This window comes from Zeus faber, assembly GCF_960531495.2.
Source record: "Zeus faber genome assembly, chromosome: 11".
Taxonomy (NCBI): Eukaryota; Metazoa; Chordata; class Actinopteri; order Zeiformes; family Zeidae; genus Zeus; species Zeus faber.
The window spans coordinates 27,265,774-27,286,479 of NC_137205.1; the positions used below are offsets into that span (position 1 = coordinate 27,265,774).

The following is a 20,706-nucleotide window of genomic DNA, read 5'->3' on the forward strand; positions in this document are numbered from 1 at the left end:
TTCTCGGCGGGGGGAGGGATGGCCGGGGGGGAGCGAGCGGAGTGCTGCAGCTGGGGACGCACAACCGGGTCACGGGCGACGTGAATGGACTCTCCTGGGCACTGGCTCCGCGGAAGAGGTAGCTAGTGGCGCAGGGGAGAGAAAAACCCAGAAAAAAAAAAACAAACAACAGCAGCGGCAACACACAAACATCCTGTTCCATTAACGGCCTAATTGGCCGGAATACGCAGTGACCCGCCACATTTTGGACGTGGTGTCCGGTCTGCGCGCCGCTGTCGTGAATTTGGGGACAGGGAAGGGGGTCGTTTTTCCACTGAGCGCGTTGAAACGCCGCCCTCTAGTGGTGGGCACCGGCGACCGTTGGTTCGCTCCTGAGTTTAAATGAATGGCTTTTATTCTATTTATTTTTTTAGATCCTGTTACTCAATTTGAACTTCAATGCAATATGTGCAACAGAGCGTGAAGTCAGACCCCAAGGAGAGCTATTTATTTTTTATTCCTCTTACAATTTCCCATTCACACTTCAATTTCGTTGATATGATTGGAAATTCGGCTCAGCGACAGTTGTCGAACAGCATTTATTTTATAGTGCGTCTATGTTATTCAACATGACGGTAAGACAATTCATGTGTCACAGTTCAAGGCGGTTATTTGCCGGGCGCGTAGAAACCAATCCGCCCCCCTGCATCGCAGACCTGGGAGGCCGCAGGACCAGGAGTTATCCACCAGCACGGGATAGGATTTTTTAAGCCCATTACGCCGCGATTTATCATCTCAACTTCCCCCGCAGAGAGGTTGGCAGTTTGGCCGGGGCCCAGGAAGCACATCTGGAGCAGCGTCACCGTGAGGGAGGACTTGTGGATGTTTTCAACATTTAGAAAGTGCTTTCATGTGTCCCGGTGTCTTTGGTCGTGAAACAGACAGCTCAGATGTTTCCCCTCCCGGAAACATCTCGTGATTGCAGCGGTTTGCTGCGCGGCGACTCCTCATCGGGACACTCAAGGCGACTCCTGCAATTCGAGCTTCGAGGGGCCCACATGTTTTCGGTTCGGGGACCTTTCTGAGTCGTTGGGATGAGCGCGAGGTCAGGTCGTCTGGTCTGCAGCGACTCCGTTCGACGACGGCGGCTGTGACTCATTTGAGCTGTTGGCCGCGAACTCGGGAACTTTTTTTTCATTTCTTTTTTTAAAGTGGGATCTTCCTGAAAAAATGCTTGTCGGGAAATGTTTACCATTTCTGTTTGCAATTCGGTGGCTCCTCTATTCTTAGAATGTGGCATGGATCCCGGTTTGTGGTTCTCTTTTAGCGTTGAGGCAAAAGATCCAGGCAAACTGGTTCTCGCGGACGAGAGGCTCCTGCGTGGTCAGCAGGGTGCAGGATGAGGGCCCAGACCCGGTTCATCTGAGCACTACAAACACAGCTGTCAAGTGAGATGGAGTGGGGGGGGGGGACCGCAAACTGTTTCTCACAGCCCGCTTGTGTAATAACTGTGTGTTTGGATATTTTGTAAGAACACAGTTTTCATCTCCGGTTTCCAGCCTATTTTTCTGAGCTGAAGTAGGAATTCATGGTGCTGACCAGTGGCGTAAGTACTGCCGCTGCAACGGGGCCCAGTGGCCGCTAGGGGCCCATCCCATCGGCCCGCCCGCTTCGCTGTGCCTGCCCTCGTCCAATTCCTCCAAATAAAAAAACAGTGTGTTTTTTTTTTTTTATTTTAGATGTAGGCTGTTTTATTTTACTCCGTTCCTTATCCCCCTTCCCCTCCCGTGTGCGCGGGGAAGGGGAGGGGTCAAAAACCCCCGGACCGGTGGCCTATCACCATCATGTTACGCCGCTGGTGCCAGCGCTTTCAAAAACATCATCATGTAATACATTCAATGTTCTGGCACTGGTATGGGAAGTCATTTGGCCGTGCTTGATATGGTTCAACCATGAGAACATGCTCTTGTCTTCTAAATACATTCGGTTTAGGTTCAAAAAAAGCAACAACCTTGCAGAGCTTTTGTCTACCGTAACTCTTTAAGTTGACATAAGGCACTCAAATAGAAAGCTCTCTCCCAGACCCCCAACTGGAATATCATGACAATAAATACAGCTGTAGATACAAAACAGGATTATAGTATAGACTATTTAGAGACTTGTTATCTTTAAATTTTGAATTCAGTGCAAACAACTTGGTTGATGGCAGCCATGATGTCCTTCTCTGAAAGATCGATATTTTACCTAAGTGTGATTTGTCAAATATCAGTTATAATGCGGCATCCGTACATCTGTGCCAAACATTAAGAGTTTCAGTGAGAGAACACACAGAAACGTCACAACTCTGTGAACGATTGTTTAAAAGCCAGTGGAAACACGGCTTCCTGTCCTGGGCAGTTGTCTGTAAGGGGCGTGGTCTACCTGGAGGATGGTGGACATTCTCCCAGGTGGACCCTGAGGACACCCTGGCTGTGCAGCCTCAGCAAGTGATCGAACTCAGCAGGCATAGCGTGGACCTTCTTCTTGCTCTGTCGGTCGTCGTAGTAGTGGTTGGTGAGGGGCTGGTGGCCTTGCGGGTGCAGGCTGAAGGGCCAGAACCCGTACAGGTGCACGTTGGCGCAGAGCTCCAGCGCCAGGCTGGCCACGATCATGCCCGTGCTCAGCCGCACTGTCCTCAGGCCCTGCGAGCGCCAGAAGCGGGCCAGGTTCTGGAGGTACTCCGGGTTGAGGAACACGGGCCTGGTGGGGCTCTCAAAATCCTGGATGGTGTACAGGGCGCGCAGGGACACCAGGGTGTTGTGGCTGTAGGAGAACGCCGGGAGGAGCATCAGGGAGTCGCCGTAGCGACGCAGGCTCTTCACAAAGGGACGCCGGTGCTCCATCAGACCCCTGAACCTGGGAAACGGACGACGGGAAGCAGGTGAGAGGAGGGGAAGAGATGGCAGCCGCTACAGGCCGGTCGATCAAAAAGAGTAACCAGAGCTACGGTACGAACACAGATTTACTTCTCTATGAGGATGCTTGGGTTCGCTGTGACGAGGTCGGTCTTGTTGCCAACATCTCTCTCATATCCGTTCTCCACAGGAGGCAGGTTGCACCTGGAGGAGAGGGAAAATGAAAAGTGATGAAAACGTGTTATAAATGATAATGAATATTAGGAGTGGGGGGAAATCCACACAGCGCAGTATTGCAATATTTTGCATATTGTTTAGATACACGGACAACAAGTATCATTATTTTATTATATCAATCACAAATACGAATCACAGCTTTTGGCACTAGAATAATAAAATCAATCAAAATTCAATCAATAAAACAGCTTGTTCTTGGTTCAGTTTGTGTTTTCGTTGGAAACATTGCGGAGCTGGAATCGACACCAAGAAGCCCCGAAGAAAAACTACAGCCAGGACAACAAATGACAACATTCGCCTACATCATGCGCATGCGACAGTTATCATTTTCGTAGATATTAGGAGCTGCGGTATTGGCCGCTGTTTATGTACGTAAGCAGCTGTAAGAGCTACAGTATGTAGCAAGTATCATTTTCATGAACAGCTCCGCCCTGTTTGTTTGTTGACGTATCAATAAACATGTTCTACCGTTGGAAAACAAAGGTTGGTTTTATTTCAATATTCACAACACGACTGGTGACAATGGGTGGAAATAGGGCATACGGAGTAAGTATTTTAACAATGGCGCCGTTGGATGTAAACATACAGTAACACGTCGGATTTGACGTCTTGTCGCAAGGTTCGGTCGTGACATCAGCGTTTTCAAGAAGCTGTTGTATAGGTCTTCAAGAACACCAAAACGGAGTAAAAAGATGGGCTTTTAATGTTTCACCGCAATCTGGTGAGAAAGAAGTTAATAATATATTTTCGTACTGTATCGCAATACTTGGTGTATTGCAAAACATAAAGAATCGGGACCCAAGCATCGCAATAATATCATATCGTGAGATCCCTGGCGATTCTCACCCCTTGTGAATACATTTGAGATTGTATCTTCATGACTGTCATTTAGATGTGAATAAAACAGAGCGACTGCCATGAGCATGTCCACGTTTATTACATTGCGTGTGATGAATATGTTTCTTACCGGATAACAAAGTGGGCAGAATCTATCATCTCTCCACAGCTGCTATTGGTCAGAATCCCTCCGTTTCCAACAACAGCACAGGTGTCCCACGTGCCATTTGTGAAGGGATGGTCCTGAATCAATCACAAACAACAAAACAAAGACAAAATGACACAAACTCTCAATATGTTACAGGAACACAGTCATGTAAAGGGGGGTATAGCTCAGTGGCAGAGCATTTGACTGCAGATCAAGAGGTCCCCAGTTCAACTCTGGGTGCTCCCTTTACTTCATTTGTAGATACAGTCAACATTTCTGCAACTGCCAAGTCAGTTTGCCTTTATTTTAGATAATACTGAGTGATCAGGCATGTGGTGTGGATTTCCTACTTTTTTTTTTTTTACCTCTCCTGTCAGAATGCTGGGCATACAACACAGAGTACTTGTGCCATTGCATCTAGGACAGTTGTCTGTTAGTCTGCAAGTGGAGTTGAACTTTTCAACCTACAATACCACATTTTATTCATTATTTTATCGTCAAGAACTGCTGCAATAACTCTGTCCTGTGGATGACCTGTGGGATAACAAGAGCACAGCTTTTTGTTAAACAGAACCACCAAACTAGAGGGGGAGAATCACCGCGTGAGACAAATGAACATTCGATTTGCCTTCCCTACATTTATGTAGAGATAGCTCAGTGGCAGAGCATTTGACTGCAGATCAGGAGGTCCCCCAGTTCAACTCTGAGTGCCCCCTTTAATCCGACAGTTTCAATTGGTATGTCTTCACAACCCTCCTATTTAGATGCTTTGGCTTCTTTTAGCACATGAACATGCATAGTTATGTGGCCGCTCTCAGTGCCCCCTTTAGTCCAACTCTAACCAGAACCAAGATGTCTGAGGTTACAACCTTACAAACAGGCCATTTAGTTGCAATGGGAGTAGGGGGTAGAGCTCAGTGGCAGAGAATTTAACTGCAGATAAAGAGGTTCCCAGTTGAACGCAGGGTGCCCCATTTACTTCAACAGTGTCTTGAACCAAGATGTATGGTTAAAAGTTTTGTTTCTTTAAGCACACTAACGTACATAATCAAATGTGACCACATATGTGTGGCACCCCATCATGTAAAGGGGGTATAGCTAAGTGGCAGAGCATTTGACTGCAGATCAAGCAGTCAAATACAGCTCAGTGCCCCTTTCACTTGAACCAACATGTATGCTTACAAGTTCCTAATCTGTCATTTTGGTTCTTGTAGCAAACTAACATACATATTCAAAGATGACCCCATATGTGTGGCACACCAACACATAAAGGAGTGTAGCTCAGTGGCAGAGCATTTGACTACAGATCAAGAGATCCCATATTTAGAACCAAGCTGTCTGGTTACAAGTTCCAAAACTGTCCATTTAGTTGCAAGAGACTTTTGGTTATTTTAGCATACTAACTTACATAGTCAAATGTGACCACGTATGTGAGGCACCCTAGGATTAAAAGGGGATGTGACGTAGTCACAGAACATTTGACCGCAGACCAAGAAGTCCCCAGTTCAACTCTAGGTGCGCACTTTTGTTCAACTGCATCTAGAATCAATATGTCTATGGTTCCAACCAGTCCATTAACTTGAAAATGAGGTTCAGCCTATTTTAGCATGCGAACATATGTAGTCAAAATGTTAAATGATAAGGCACGTAACAGCCTACATGTGACATATTGAAAAAAGGACACATAGCTCAGTGGCAGAGCATTTGTCTGCAGATCAAGAGGTCTGCAGTTCCGTTCTGGGTCCCACCTGTATATAGAGCCAAGATGTCTGTGGTTCCAACCAGCCCGTTAGTAGTCAAAATGAGGCATGTAACACCATACATGTGGCTTAAAATGCCAAGCTGGTGTTGAAGAGTATTTGACTGGTGATCAAGAAGTCCCCCGTTCCGCTCCAGTTGCCCCCTTCACTCCAACTATATCTTGAACCAAGATGTATGGTTACAGCTTCCTAAGCTGTCTGTGATCGGAGTTTTGGTTCTTATAGCAAATTAACATACTTAGTCAAATGTTACCACATCATGTAAAGGGGTTGAAGTTCAGTGGCAGAGCATTTCACTGCAGCTCAAGAGGTGCCCGGTACAACTCTGGGTGCCCCCTTTACTTCAACTCAATCTTGAACCAATTAGTCTCTGGTTACAACCTTCCAACCAGCACGTTTACCTGAGAATTACCTTTTGGCTTCTTTTAGCACACTAACAGAGCCGATCAAAATCATAAATGACCAGGCATGTAACAGCATACATGTGGAACCTTGCGTTAAGGGGGTGTAGCTCAGCGGCAGAGCATTTGACTTCAGAACAAGAAGTCTCCAATTTAACTCTGGGTGCCCCATTTACTTCAACTGTATCTTGAACCAAGATGGCTGGTTCCAAATTCCTAAACTGTTCTTTGTTCCGGTTCTTTTAGCACACTAACATACATGGAGTACAAGTCAGTGGTGGAGCATTTGACTGCAGCTCAAGCTGTCCCTAGTTCAACTCTGGGTGCCCCTTAGTTCACCTGTATTTAGAACCAAGCTGTATGGTTACAACTTCCTAAACTCCCCATTTATTTGCGGGTTTTGGTTCTTTTAGCACACTAACATACATAGTCAAATGTAAACGCGTGCGTGGAGCACCAACATGTAAAGGGGGTATAGGTCAGTGGCACAGCATTTGACTGCAGATCAAGCGGTCTCCAGTTCTATTCCGCACACCCCCTTTTCTTCACCTGCATCTAGAACCAAGCCTGGTTACAAGTACCTAAACCGTCCATTAGAAGCCACATTCCCACCTAAATTACTCAGAACTAAAAGGTCCCTTCAGCCTCTTGTCATCTGCCTTTCCACTGCGGCCTCAAGACCCACAAATATAATGCAAATTAGTCCGCTGACTATACAACAAACTGCTCCACTGCAGTCCAGTAGGTGTCACTAATACAGAAGACTTTAAACCAACAAGAAGAATAAAAAGGATAAAAAAAGACAACCAAAGTGATAATGGAATATCACTTTGGTTGTCTTTCTTCATTCATTTTATTCTTCTGTCCTTGTATTTATTGTCAAAGAAATATTCACTCTCACAAGCAAGATTTTAATATCAAGTTTGAAACATATTGAAAAGCGTGAGTTCACACACAGGGAATCGAACAACCAAAGTGAAATTCCAGTATCACGTTGGCTGTCTAGTTGTTACAGTGGAGCAGTTTTTATAGTTGTAATTACAGTTTTTCATACGTCACGACTTATTCTCATAATCTTCACGGGTCTTTCGACCGCGGTGGAACCGGGCTGAAAAAAGTTAGTTGGACCAAAAGTTCCAGGTACTTTGGATAGGAACGCCGCTAAACTCTACATACTGTACAGTCGGTTTGCAGCTGCAGATTTTTAAGAACGGTCAAATAAAATGCTGCGAGCACTCGACCAATCAGAAATGTTCAGCTCTGCAAGCCCCACCCCCAAACTTAGAGACTTCTGAAAAGTGCTATCCCCCCCGAGCAGGGACTTTCTGGTTCTTGGGACTTGTTGTTCCTGGAAATAAATGTATATCTTGGTTCCTCCAAAAGTTCCTAGTTTATGGGACAAGTCCCCTGCGGTGGAAACGCGACTTTAGTTTGCGATTAGAGTTCCGGTTCTTTGAGCATACTAATACATAGTCAAATGAGACGGCCTATGTGAGGCACCCGAGGAGGTAAAGGGGGTGTGGCTCTGTGGCGGGGCATTCCCTGCTGACGAACCAAGATGTCAGTGGTTACAATCTTCCAAGCAGAACCATTTACTTGAGATGTACGTTTGGCTTCTTTTAGCACACTAACATATGTAGTCAAATTCACAAATGATCCGGCATGTCACAGCATGAATGTGGACTAATGTGTTCAGGGGTTGTGGCTCAGTGGCAGAGCATTTGGCTGCAGGTCAAGAGGTCCCCGCTTCCAAGTAAAGTTTCCAAAGATGAGCTTTCAGATGGGTCATGCATCGCATAGAGCGTTTAGGAAGCTGTAACCAGACAGAGCTTGGTTCTGGACACGGGTGAAGTCAAGGGTGCATCAACGATGTTAAAGATCCTTCTTCGAATTCGGAAACCTTGTTACGTGTTGCACTTCCTCTGGGTGTGGCTGGTTAGCACAATAACATAACATAATATAATATCCAATCGCGCATGTGACTTGAGCATGTGTGTTCATAGTGGGGATGGTAGCTCAGGAGGTAGAGCTGGTTGTCTAGTAATCTAAACGTTGCTGGTTCGATCCCAGGCTCCTCCTGCTAGCATGCTGTAGTGTCCTTGAGCAAGACACTTAACCCCTAATTGCTCCTGATGGCTGCGTCCGTCGATGTTTGAATAATTGTAAGTCGCTTTGGATAAAAGCGTCTGCTAAATGTAATGTAATAGCTTGAGTGGGTGGTAGAGTAAATGACTACCGATCGGACGGTTCCCAGTTCAACTTTGGGTGCCACTGTGCCTAGACTATATCTCAAACCAAGATCTTTGTGTTTACAAATTCCTAAACAGTCCATAGAGTTGCAAATTAAGTTTGGCTTTGTTTTGGCACACTAACATAATTCATCGTCAAATTCATAAATGATCAGGAATGTAAACAGCATACATGTGGCTTGCCAACATGGGAAGTGGGGTAAAACTCAGTGACAGATCACAAGGTCCCCAGTTCAACTATCGCTGTCCCCTTTACTTCAGCTGTATCTACAACCAAGATGTCAATGGGTATGGATTTCCAGACACCTACCAAGAAACAACATTCTCTTCGGGTCTGTTCTGAACTGGATATAAGGTGTTGATCATTACAAGAAGTCACCTTTTAAAGGCAAAACTGTCACAAGGAAATTTGTTTCAACCGTTGTTTAGTTAAAGCTGAAGTTCATTCTTGGTAAATGGTCATGCCACTTTGACTCACACTGCTGTTGCTCATTAAATATGCAACATATTACCAGTTGAATAACATTCTCTCGCATTAATGTCGATTTTGCTCATGGTCAAAGTGACCATATATTAGCCTACCTATTAGCCGATGAGCTAATTGTAATATTTTTCCTTTGAATCCTTATATTATCTGTTAATTATTTTGGGATGACAGTATATTTCACTGCAACACGTTCTTGTGCGCAAACAAATCTGCTCACACCAAGTTTTCCCCAAGTTAGATTCGTGGAATGGGGACAAAAGGGAACACAAACCTTTGCAAAGGTCTTGAAGATTTCCGGCGTCACCTGGAGCGACTTCCTCTTCTCGCCGTCGTACACCAGCTTTGACCCCACGGGCGTGTTGCCCTGGGTGACGATGGCCTTGGTCACTCCCTGGCATCGGCTGCTCAGCAGGGACCTACCGAGAGACAAAGCCCTGCTCAGCCCACGCATGACAAGTGCCTGCGCCCCACTGCCGTCCACCTGGAGCGTACACTGCATACCATGTGAAAAAGATTTTGGATATGACCTCAAGCTGATCTTGATGGTGTAGTTGTACGAATTTTGAAAACTTCCAGTCCACAATGACACATTTCTTTGGTTGCTGCTCTTCTGGAAACGGAGATGCAAAGCCAGCCCTAACTTACGTTGCTTACGCCTCGTCTTTTCTCATCATATCTTACTGAAGCTCATCTTAAGATTGAGACAGTCGTACGTTGGGTTGTCAGTATAGTCCTACATTTGTTATACTGGGGAAATAAATTGTTGCATATCATGCATTTGATCACATCCTTTATTGACTCTTTTGCACTTCTGAAAATCATCTCTTTACGCCACAGCTGCTCTAATGTATTGGGGATGGTAGCTCAGGCGGTAGAGCTAGTGATCTAAAGGTTGCTGGTTTGATCCCAGGCTCCTCCTGCTAGCATGCTGTAGTGTCCTTGAGCAAGACACTTAGCTCCTGATGGCTGCGTCTGTCGGTGATTGAACAATTGTAAGTTGCTTTGGATAAAAGCGTCTGCATAATGTACGGCGTTTTTTTTTATATATAAAATGTGATATTACTGTTATGACACGCTACATGCTATGAAGACACTTGTGACTATAATGTGAGTTTCCTGTTTTCGAAAAGGAGAAGTTGCCGCATCGCACTGAGGCAGAGTGAGAATCTGGGCCAGGGTTTTGAATTTCTCAGAATGAAACGTTCAGCGAGGCTGAGCTGTGAACCGTTGTAAATGACGGAAACCTGGGGCGGGGCCATCGTGGGCAGGTGGTCCGTTTCACGCGACTTTAAGTGCACAGGGGTCACACAGTGTTCATTACGCTTTGCTGTGCAGTTCTCTTTGATCCCTCTATGTCTACGATCCTTCCTCTTTATGTTTCTTCTCTTTTTATTGAGGAGGAAATGGGAGTCTGCCGAGTGCCGCTTGGTTTTTATTTCACAATATAATCCAAGGGCATCTAGAAAAACAAGGTTAAACATTTTTTTCGTACCTGAACCTTTCGAGGTTGTCCTGCTGTTGTTTCCAGGTGTGAGAGTATCGCTCCTGTGCATTCTGAATGATGCTGTTGTCCCTGCGAGGCATGAACCAACACGGTTAGGAGCTCTTTATTGTATTTCTATGGGGCTCCCTGCTACAGAACATTGGTTACATCGTTTCTGATTCTGTCTAAATAAATAATTCAATGAATCGCTTCCTGAGAATAATAAACACACAGGACCTTAAAGAGTTGTTAACTGACGATTTCCGCTGGGTACTACGTCCTCACCTGCAGCCTTGACACGGATCAGTGGCGTCGACGTTGCTCTTAGAGTGGTGGAAACGTCCGCCGGGTCCCTCATTGCTGCGGATCCAAACAGTCAGACAGGTGGTTGGTTTAGTGGCGGAAATAAAACAAGAGCAAAGGAAAACGTAAAAGATGATTTAATTTCCTTTGCGCCCGAGGAGGAAGCTTCCATTGTTTGACCTCCCGTGTTGTATAAAGAGAAAAGATCGACCCTGCAAAGTGTCAAACAATAACAAGGTCTGATGACTAAATAACTGAATCTGGCAGGACGTCTTTCCTCCTGCGGCAAAGCACGACAAAGAGATATGCTACGGCGTAGGAATGTGATACTATGAATATACACAAAAAAATATCGACACAAAAATATATCATAATATTCTGTGTAATACGATATCTCATGTATTATATTATTCTGTTATATTATTTGATATTATATTATATTTTAATATATTTCCCACTTTACACTGGGTGTCCGTCCATCTGATGTCCTTTGTACATCTGTATAGAAACATAATTGATATTTACATTTATGTTTCGTATAATTGCTAATAGACTCTTCTTTATAGAAAAATCATATTTTTAGTTGAACATGTTTCTGGTCTGTTGGATTGTATGTATCTCTTATTATTATTTTTTCCCTTTCCTTTTTCTTATTAGTACAACTGAGCATGTAAGGAAAAAAACTCAAACTGAAACTTCAAGCCCATACATGCAGCTCGAGTTGCACACACACACACGCACGTGCACAGGCACACGCAATCTGCTCCAAATGATCAGCAGGCATCAGAAGCTGCGGCAGAGCCGTGCAGGTCTGAATCACAACAGCCTCTCACATTTCACCGCCATCACCACACCGAAATAAACAGCACTCTATCGTTTGTTTACGGCGCTGACTTTCTAACATGACCCCAAAGATAATGGTCTGATGTCCACAGTGCACCTATCTCACCATAAAAGGCAGGAATCTCTGTCTGTCTCTCTGTCTGCCTGTCTGTCTGTCTGTCTGCCCTTCGATCATCTCCACATCCGTTCATTCGATCTGTTTCACACTCGGCGGGTGTGTTAGTGGGGAACTGCAGTGTCGAACATGATGAAATTTGGAAATGCACGTTGAAATGGACAAACTTTCAATGAAGGAGCGAACGTGAGTCAAGCGGAGGTGGGAGGGGAGAGGGCGGGGCTTCCTGGCTCTGTGGCTGATTCACAAACCGTGCCATTTACACGTCTCAGAATGGGTACGCATGCACCGGCCATATCGAAAACAGTCACTCATTTGCTTTTCAAACGAGCTGCAGTCGGGTTGTAGATTGAAGGAAAATAAACAGCGACTGTAGATAACCCTTCATGAATAGTAGATGCACAGTGCGGCCCTTATGAAAAAAAACTAAAAACCTGTTCACACCCCCTCTCCATTTTCAGATTCCGGCTTGTTTCTGGTGATTTCACAGTTTCGACCGCAAGTTTGAAGAGCAGAGTTTGGCGGAAGGGGAACAGGAAGCATCCGTCAAAACACAAGTGATGCTCTTATCTAAACTTACATCTGACTCCTGGCAACTTTCCAACAGTGTTTCCAAATACAGAAAAAGACTTTCAGTGTTTCTATGTTTGCGGTATTTGCTGCGGGAAAAAGAACGCGAGAGCGGAGTCACTCTCTGCTTTGTGGGGTCATCATAGAGGATATCGTAATGGCATCATGGTGAAAACTATCTGAAGAGGGACAGTTAATCCTGCAGGCCTGTGAAGGGTGCATGTCTGTATCGGCCTATTCACAGAGTTTATCATGAGTCACACAATTTTGGGGGTTTTCACGGGAAACAGAAACTCCTGTCTGGAAGTTTTTAATTCAGTACTCAGACCTTTTACTGAAGTACAAGTACAAATACAATGATACAAAAGGGTGCTTGTGCTTTAGTATAAGTGAGAGTTGTCGTGAAAAAGTAGAAGGGAAGGGAAAGTACCAGGCTGACATTTCAATTCTAGTGAAAGTGCTATTGGAGAACTTGGTATTAAAATTACAAATATTTCCTATTCAGTGTACTGATATAACAGCAGTCTATAATAAAGTTCCTACTGTGCCTTGTCTCAGATCCTGGTTAGGATTTACTATAGAACAGTACAGGTTGTGTTATAGTAATTTACATGGATATAATATAAGTTAAGATAAGATATACTTCATTGTTTTGTGCTCCAAGCCAATGCAACACAACAATGTCAAAACGCACATACACGCATAGTACATAGATCATGATACACTCACATTTCTTAAATTCAAATGAAGCTGATGAATCACTGATGAGCAGTTTTATATATCTAGTCCCAGAATTTTATTTTGTATATATATATATATTTTTTTTTTCCTTCATTAAATCTTTTTTTTTTTTTTGATAAATATAAATGTAGAAAAAATATATATATAAAATCCTCCAGTCTTTAAAATAACCTGCTCGGCCGGCGGTGGTTGCACTAACATTAAAGATGCCGAAGTGGATCTTTTTTTTTTTAGTTCTTTTCTTCGGGTGTTTTTTTTTTTTTTATACGGGTGTCACCCACCTGTTAGCGAGCACGAACCAGATGAAGCCGGTGAGAGCGGAGCCCACGATGAGCAGAGTGAGCATGGAGGAGAAGAGCAGCCTGAGGAGGAAAGCCCTCATCCCCACTTTTCCCTCCCTCTCTCCCTCTCTCCCTCTCTCCCTCTGCCTCTCTCCCTCTGCCTCTCTCCCTCTGCCTCTCCCCTACTATCTAGGGTTTCTCTGGAGCTGCCTCCATCTGCTTTTGATTTACTCAGAGCCACCTTCCTCCTCCTCCTCCTCCTCTTCCGCCGTGGTGGACTGTTTCTCCCCGGTGGAACCTCACACTTCTGTGTGTCTTCTCACTATGACAGCTCTCTCTCTCTCTCCCTCTCTCGCCCCCTTTCTCTCCCTCGCTACCAGGTCTAGGTCAACAGTCTCTCTCTCTCTCTCTCTCTCTCTCTCTCTCTCTCTCTCTCTCTCTCTCTCTCTCTCTCTCTCTCCACTGACTGAGCGCCTCTCTTTCACTCTTCACTGGGCTCCTCTCTCCTTTTGTCCTAAAAACCAACCCTCCTGTCCTCCGTGCTACTCCAACCTCCCTCTCTTCCTCTCTCTCTCTCTCTCTCTCTCTCTCTCTCTCTCTCTCCCACCATCCAGCTCAGCACGTTGTTGTTCTATATCCCTCCTTCAGAGTCCATGTGACAAGCCGTGGGTCGCGTCCACCCATCTTCCTCCTCCTCTCCTTCTTCTGCTCCCTTTCCCCTCCTGGTCGTTCATTCAGTCTTGAGATTCCAAACAACTCCACTTTCACAAGCTCTCTGTCTCTCTCTCGCTCTCTCGCTCTCTCTCACACACACACAGACACACACACACACACACACACACACACTCCGGGCAAAAGCTGTTGCTCCTTCTCCTCCCTGCTCCGCCCCTCCATGGCCCCGGCGCTCCGCCTCCTCTGGGCCGGGGCCGGCCTCCAACCGCCCCACTCTCCACTAAAAGGGGGCAGTAACATGAGTACTCACCACTGAATTAGACCATGGATGGGTCTTGACTAGCCCATGTGTGTGTGTGTGTGTGTGTGTGTGTGTGTGTGTGAGGGTCAGAGCAGGGTAGAACTTTCCCACCAATCAGCCGTCCTGGCTTTTAATAGTCCCTGCCCCCTACCTACAGAAGGCACGCACACAAACACACGCACACGTGCGCGCACACATACACACACACACACACACACACACACACGTTTATTCTGAGTGGAGCTTTCATTTCATTGACCTTTGGCGACAGTATAAACACGAAAGAACCGAAAAACATAATAAGAGCGAGCGCTTCTCACCCCGAGAGAAACACGCACCGCTGAGGAAATGTTGTGCTGGGGACAGGAAGTGTCAACTCCGAGAGGAGCCTGTTCTAGAGCATGGCAGCGCCGGGGCCTGCGTCGCCACGGAAACAGACCCAACAGGAAGAAAGAGAAAGAAAGAACTAACAAGAGAGAGAGAGAGAGAGAGAGAAAGAAAGCAGAGACAAAAACGTAGCTTGATGACCAGAGGAGGGGTCTGCCCGTCTGGCTCTGATCTCGCTTTTTTGCCGCCAGATGTTTTACGCTGAAAATACAAAGTCGAAGATACAATGGCAAAAAAACGGGACGGGCGTCCTGCGCGGCGAGGTCGCCGCCGCGCCACAGACCCGGCGGCGGCCTTGCCGCGCAGGACGCGGCGCCCGTCCTGTTTCAGTAAAATTAAACTGCTTCCGAGGCGTGGCGGCAGCTCCGTGCAGCGTGGGTACATCCCAGCACCGCCTCCTGCCTGAGCGTTGTCTGGCACACCGAGCAGCACCGGCCTAAAAAAAAAACAACAAAAAAAACAATAGCGCATTTAGAAGGACGCCTTTAGCGCGTCTCTGGGTTTATTTTCCGTGACCTTTGGCTGGTTTCCTGTCGGGGCTACATGAGGCTGCCTGGCTGTGACCAGGGGCAGGGGAGGGATTTTCTTTGCCTGTTGTTGTTGTTTTTTTCTTTCCCCGACAGTTAAAAAGTAAAAAAACTCCTTTGTTTGAAGGATTCAAATCTGTTCAGGTTTTTTTCTTTTAGATGGAAAAATTGACCTGATCTGAGGACGAAATGTCATCGGATTGATGGGAGCCGATCCCACGGGCCCTTCCGTTGGGTCGATCCGGTGGATCCTCTGAGGGGCCGGGGGGGGGGGTGGGGGGACCTTCTCGTCTGCGCCTCATGCTGTCCGACACCCCCCCGTGCCGCGGTGGCCTTTAACGAGTAACACCGCCCGCGCCACCCCGCCGGACGCAAGCTCCACCGACTTGTGCGACGAGCTCGGACACTTCCGTCCGCGGCGACCGTACGTCCCTTTCAGGGGTGGGGGGGCCTTGCCCGCGGGCGGGAAAGGATGAGCGTCTGCGTTCTCGCGGAGCCTCGGCGTGAGGGCCCGTGGGGGGGAGTCGTCGGGAGGAAAACCCACACACGCTGCGGATCATAAGATCCCGGCGGGAATGTGGGAGAAATGCTTGGCACCATCATCACAGCAAACCGGGAGCCGCCGCCCGGAGACAAAGGCGCTTTATCCGTGGCCAGATAGTGGTGAATGGAGCTTCCTGGCCGTTTACCTCATTTCCCCCTTGAGTTAGCGCTCCACACAGCGCTAACGCCTCCACACAGCGGCCACAGATGCAACGTTGCCCCCGAATCTGCAGTGGTTTCCTGTCGTCGTTTTCGGCAACAAAATTCACCGCTTAAGGAGTGTGTGTGCCGTGCCACCGGCGGGGTGCCGGTGTCCCCTCCGGGGGTTTGGATGAATTACTGTCAGTCCCGTGGAAACGTGTCCGATTCGTCTGTTCATCTGCGAGAAACAACAGTGGGCGCAGCGGCACGTGTGTAGGAGCAAGCACCTGCCTATCTCAAAGCTGTTGTTGTGTAAACGAGTCCCCCTGTGAGCGGCCGCAGTGTGATGCGTGTGTGTGTGTGTGTGTGTGTGTGTGTGTGTGTGTGTGTGTGTGTGTGTGTGTGTGTGTGATCTTTTGATAGGTGCTGGAGGGTGTTGGTTCCAGCTGACCCGATCCAGCTGCTCCAGACGGGGGGGGGGGGGGGTTGTCTCCACCCTCTCACCCGCAGCGTGCGCCGGATCGCGGCCTCGGCCTCGGCTTGAAGGGCCCGGAGGGCGGAGGAAGGTGGAGGAGCAGGACGGCGGGTGTGAGGTGGCGGGCAACTTCCTCCAGTGGCCCCCATGTGACATCATCACAAGGCAGAGCCAGCCTCTGGACGCGGGGCAGACGGAGGGGAACAAAAGAGTTTATTGTTTACCCCCCCCTCTTACCACCCTCAACTCCCTTTTTTTTTACTGCCCCCTTCTCAAAATTTACAACCTGATATTGAAGCAAACCAACAATGGGGCCTAATGTTTACTTTTTTTCCTTGCCAAAAAAAGCCTCTCCTCATGGAACCTTGATGGGTTTGTTTGTGGCTTTGAGGATGTGGGTCGTTCGTTTGAAGGCGTTCCGGCTGGGGTCGGACGACTTCCACGTGGTTACGCCGGGCTAGGTTGCTTCAACACTTGAACACCACGTTGCTGAGAGGGCTCACGTACAAAACGTGAGAGCGACCCCACCCGACATTGATTGACGCCACCCGCTCACCACCTTCAAGCCGTCCATCCTGGGGCGCTCAGACCTCCGTCTGTCGCCGTCTGAAATTTTGAAATGGGAATACAAATGTTAATGCAAATAGACTTTTCACGTGTAAAATAAAGATTTGGAGTTATGTTGACGTACTATATTCACTGTTATTTTCTTTTTTTAATTTTTTTTTTCCTATTTCACGCTTTTCTACTGAAAGATTAATCTATTTATTTAATTCAGTGTACTACAGTGTATTTTGGTCCCTTTCTATTTCCTGTTTTTCGAGCTCCAACACTGCATGTGTGAATGGGGCGGTGGGCAGCGGGGCAGGGGGGCTGGGGGGCTGATTTGAACAAAATGATTTGGGACATCAGGCAAGTTTAGAGAATTACAAAGAAACATACTACTACTACTACACACTACTACAAAACACTGCTACTACTACACACTGCTACTGTACCACACTGCCTTACACAGGTGTATTCTTTCATGGTCAAACCAGCTGATTTGCCCCGTCGGTAAAAACAAATACTAAGAATTACCTGTAAAATACTTGCCGATCCAGACGTGCGAGCCAGCGATAACATATAGATTTAAAATTAGTATTGAAAATGAAACAGCCCTTCATAAACAGTGAATTACTTGGTCACTGGGCAGCCCAGGGGTTATAAATGTTTGAAAGTGATTTATTTAAATAACATCTGACGCTCTTAATATTTCATTTCAAAATAAAATCACGGTGCCTTGTTTGTGACACACTTTTTTTTTTTGCCATGTCAGGCCCTGAGGACACACGCAATATTTAGCACATGCAAGTGGCTGCTTGTCTTTTCTTCCACGCGCATTTTCCAAACTATACGGTAGTCCCGTCCCATCCCGGGCTGGAAGCTTTCAATTATTTTCTCTGCATGGTTTGTCTTGCCGAGCGTGATTTGCAGCATTTCCAGCATGTGATTCTGATTGCTCACATGATGACAGTTGATTTGCCTCATAAGATGAAATAGTATTTTACCCACGGCCCCAGGGGTGAAGTGTGGGCGCTGCAGCGGCCCATTGAGATGCACGGAGTACGGAATGTTCAAACTCTAACTGCGTACGGCATTACTGTCCTGTGTCTCCAGGGCAGCGACCACGGCCCCACTCGTCCATTTATGATTTTATATATATATATATATATATATTCAACTAATTGTCATTGCACAGAGTACAAGTACCGAGGCAACGAAATGCTTTTCTCTGCATTTTACCCATCCTAGTAACTGATGTGTCAGTGGGCTGAGCAGTGGGCTGTCGTGTAGTGGCGCCCGGGCGGCGGTAGAGCAATGCTTCACAACTCTCTCTCTCTCTCTCTCTCTCTCTCTCTCTCTCTCTCTCTCTCTCTCTCTGCATGTGTCACTGTGTGTCTAATGTGATGGACAACCAAACTGGAGATGAATTAACACCCTGATGTGGAAAATATTCTTGCAGTTTACACCGGCCCCGCTCATTTTCCTATCCAATAACGCGGGATGTTGAAGCCTCACTGTGGCCTCCGACCGGCAGAGACCCAGATATGGAGACACTCAACAGGAGTATGGAAAGACCCTGACCGATAGGGGGCAGCACTGCGGGCACGCGGCGGCCTCACAGCTGCCCATGGGACATTCCACGGGGGCTTAGTGTGGGGTCTGGCGCCCATGTGCCAGGACCATGTGATTCGACTATTGCTTTCCTCTCGGTCACATACGCACTCAGGCGGCTGGAAAAATGAAAAAAAAAGATTGATGCATAATGGGAGCGCATAAGCACCAACACTGGGCTATTGACGTTCAAGCAGGCGACACAAACTGCTGCACGCACAGAAACATTTAGTCAGTTCCGTCATTATTTGTGTTCTCTTGTCATTGGTCTGAAGAAAGACCCATTATCTATCTTTGGAGCCATGACAAATCAGGCCTGACAAATAACCCTTGTTTGTATTTCACAAATTAAGATTATTATTTTTTTTTTCCACTGTGAACAACTTGAAATAACAAGAGAAAAACAAGCATATGGCAGTTTTCACGATGGGGCAATGGATACAAATTTGGGGCCTGTGGCCCTCAAGGGGTCCTAGTATGTATTGCAGGTGGTCCTCGGAAAAATTAATTTCAGACTTTTTTTTTGCACCCAGAAAAATGTATATAAACAGTATACACCGATCATCCACAACATTAAAACCACCACAAATAACCACTAACAGTGTGTAGCTTCCCCTCGTTCCGACAAAACAGCTCTGATCTGTCGGGCATGGACCCCACAAGACCTCTGAAGGTGTCCTGTGGTATCTGGCACCAGGACGTTAGCAGCAGATCCTTTGAGTCATGGAAGTTGTGCGGCGCATCCCACAGATGCTCCATCGGATCGGACCCTAACCCCGCCCACCCACATGATGTCGAAGAAAGGTGATTCATCAGACCAGGCCACCTTCTTCCATTGCTCCATGGTCCAGTTCTGACGCTCACGTGTCCATTGTAGGTGCTTTCAGGGGTGGACAGGGGTCAGCATGGACCCTGAGCGCTCCCATACGCAGCAAGCTGCCATGCACTGTGTGTTCTACACCTTTCTATCATAGCAACATTCACCTTTTCAACAATTTGGGCTACAGTAGTTCTTCTGTGGGATCGAACCAGACGGGTTAGACTTCACTCCCCACGTGCATCAATGAACCTTGGACGTCTATGACCCTGTCTCCGGTTCATCGGTCGTCCTTCCTTGGAGCACTTTTGGTAGGTGGTAACCACTGCGTACCAGGAACACCCCACAAGACCTGTGGTTTTGGAGATGCTCTGACCCGGTCGTCTAGCATCACAATGTGGTCCTTGTCAAAGTGGCCCAGATCCTTACGCTTGCCCATTTTTCCTGCTTCAACACATCAACTTCAAGAACTGACTGTTCACTTGCTGCCTCATATATCCTACCTCTTGACAGGTGACACGGGAACCAGATGATTCAAGAGGTTTATTCGTCACATACATATACATACTTTCATACATATATGTGTATATGTATGAAAGTATGTATTCATATATATATAACCATAGATGAGCAACGTTATTCACTTCACCTCTCAGTAGTTAAAATGTTGTGGCTCATCGGGGTGTGCGTGCGTATTCAACCTCACTAAAGACAGTGAGTTTTGGTTGTGAGATTTCCAATTTTTGGAAATCTTTAACACTCACAGATCAACGTTTACGTTTTTCCAAGTTGAACATTACACAACGTGGCAGTTTATTACGGGGACTTGAGGCGCAAAAACCGCTTCTTCCGGTGGTTGAAAAATGCTGAAGCCGAACAATAATAACTTGTTGTGGGACGCTGAAATGAGGGGCGGCTTCCATGCATGTGGTTTGATACATAGACACACAGAACGTATTCATCGCCTCATAAAGTCAACTTTTAATACAGAGTTTGAGCTTGTGTGTGTATCCCACAATGCACTGCGACGGCAAGACGCCGGTAACAGCGTGGCCAGGTCCGCGGTTTTCCCGCGGTGCCGGGCGGCTTTTGAAGTGAAAATGAAAGAAGGTAAAAATAAAAAATATATAAATACAATAGCGGGGGGTTGGGGTGATGTGTGGAACGGTATGGAACGAAACCGTGCGTAATTGGGACACGTCCTCCGCGACTTCACGTTACCATTTTGCCATAACGCTGGTCTGGTCACATGGACCTGGCAACCCTGCCCGGTACGCGGCAATGCAGTGGCGTCATCGATCCGGAGCGGACGACGCGGCGTGTCGGGGAGGACGCCGCTCGTTCGACGCTCGTTTTAC

General features: G+C 46.8%; 1 protein-coding gene across 1 annotated transcript; it reads right to left on the minus strand.

The window, feature by feature from the left end:
* Positions 1-355: 355 nt before the first annotated feature.
* On the minus strand, positions 356-14,168 carry st8sia6 (ST8 alpha-N-acetyl-neuraminide alpha-2,8-sialyltransferase 6). The gene is made up of 7 exons (XM_080009448.1): positions 13,329-14,168; positions 10,761-10,835; positions 10,485-10,565; positions 9,264-9,408; positions 4,078-4,190; positions 2,985-3,077; positions 356-2,874 (listed from the first exon to the last, which is right to left on the minus strand). Exons 1-7 carry the CDS (start codon positions 13,427-13,429, stop codon positions 2,397-2,399), a joined length of 1,086 nt encoding a protein of 361 aa, XP_079865574.1. The 5' UTR covers positions 13,430-14,168; the 3' UTR covers positions 356-2,396.
* Between the last annotated feature and the right edge of the window lie 6,538 nt (positions 14,169-20,706).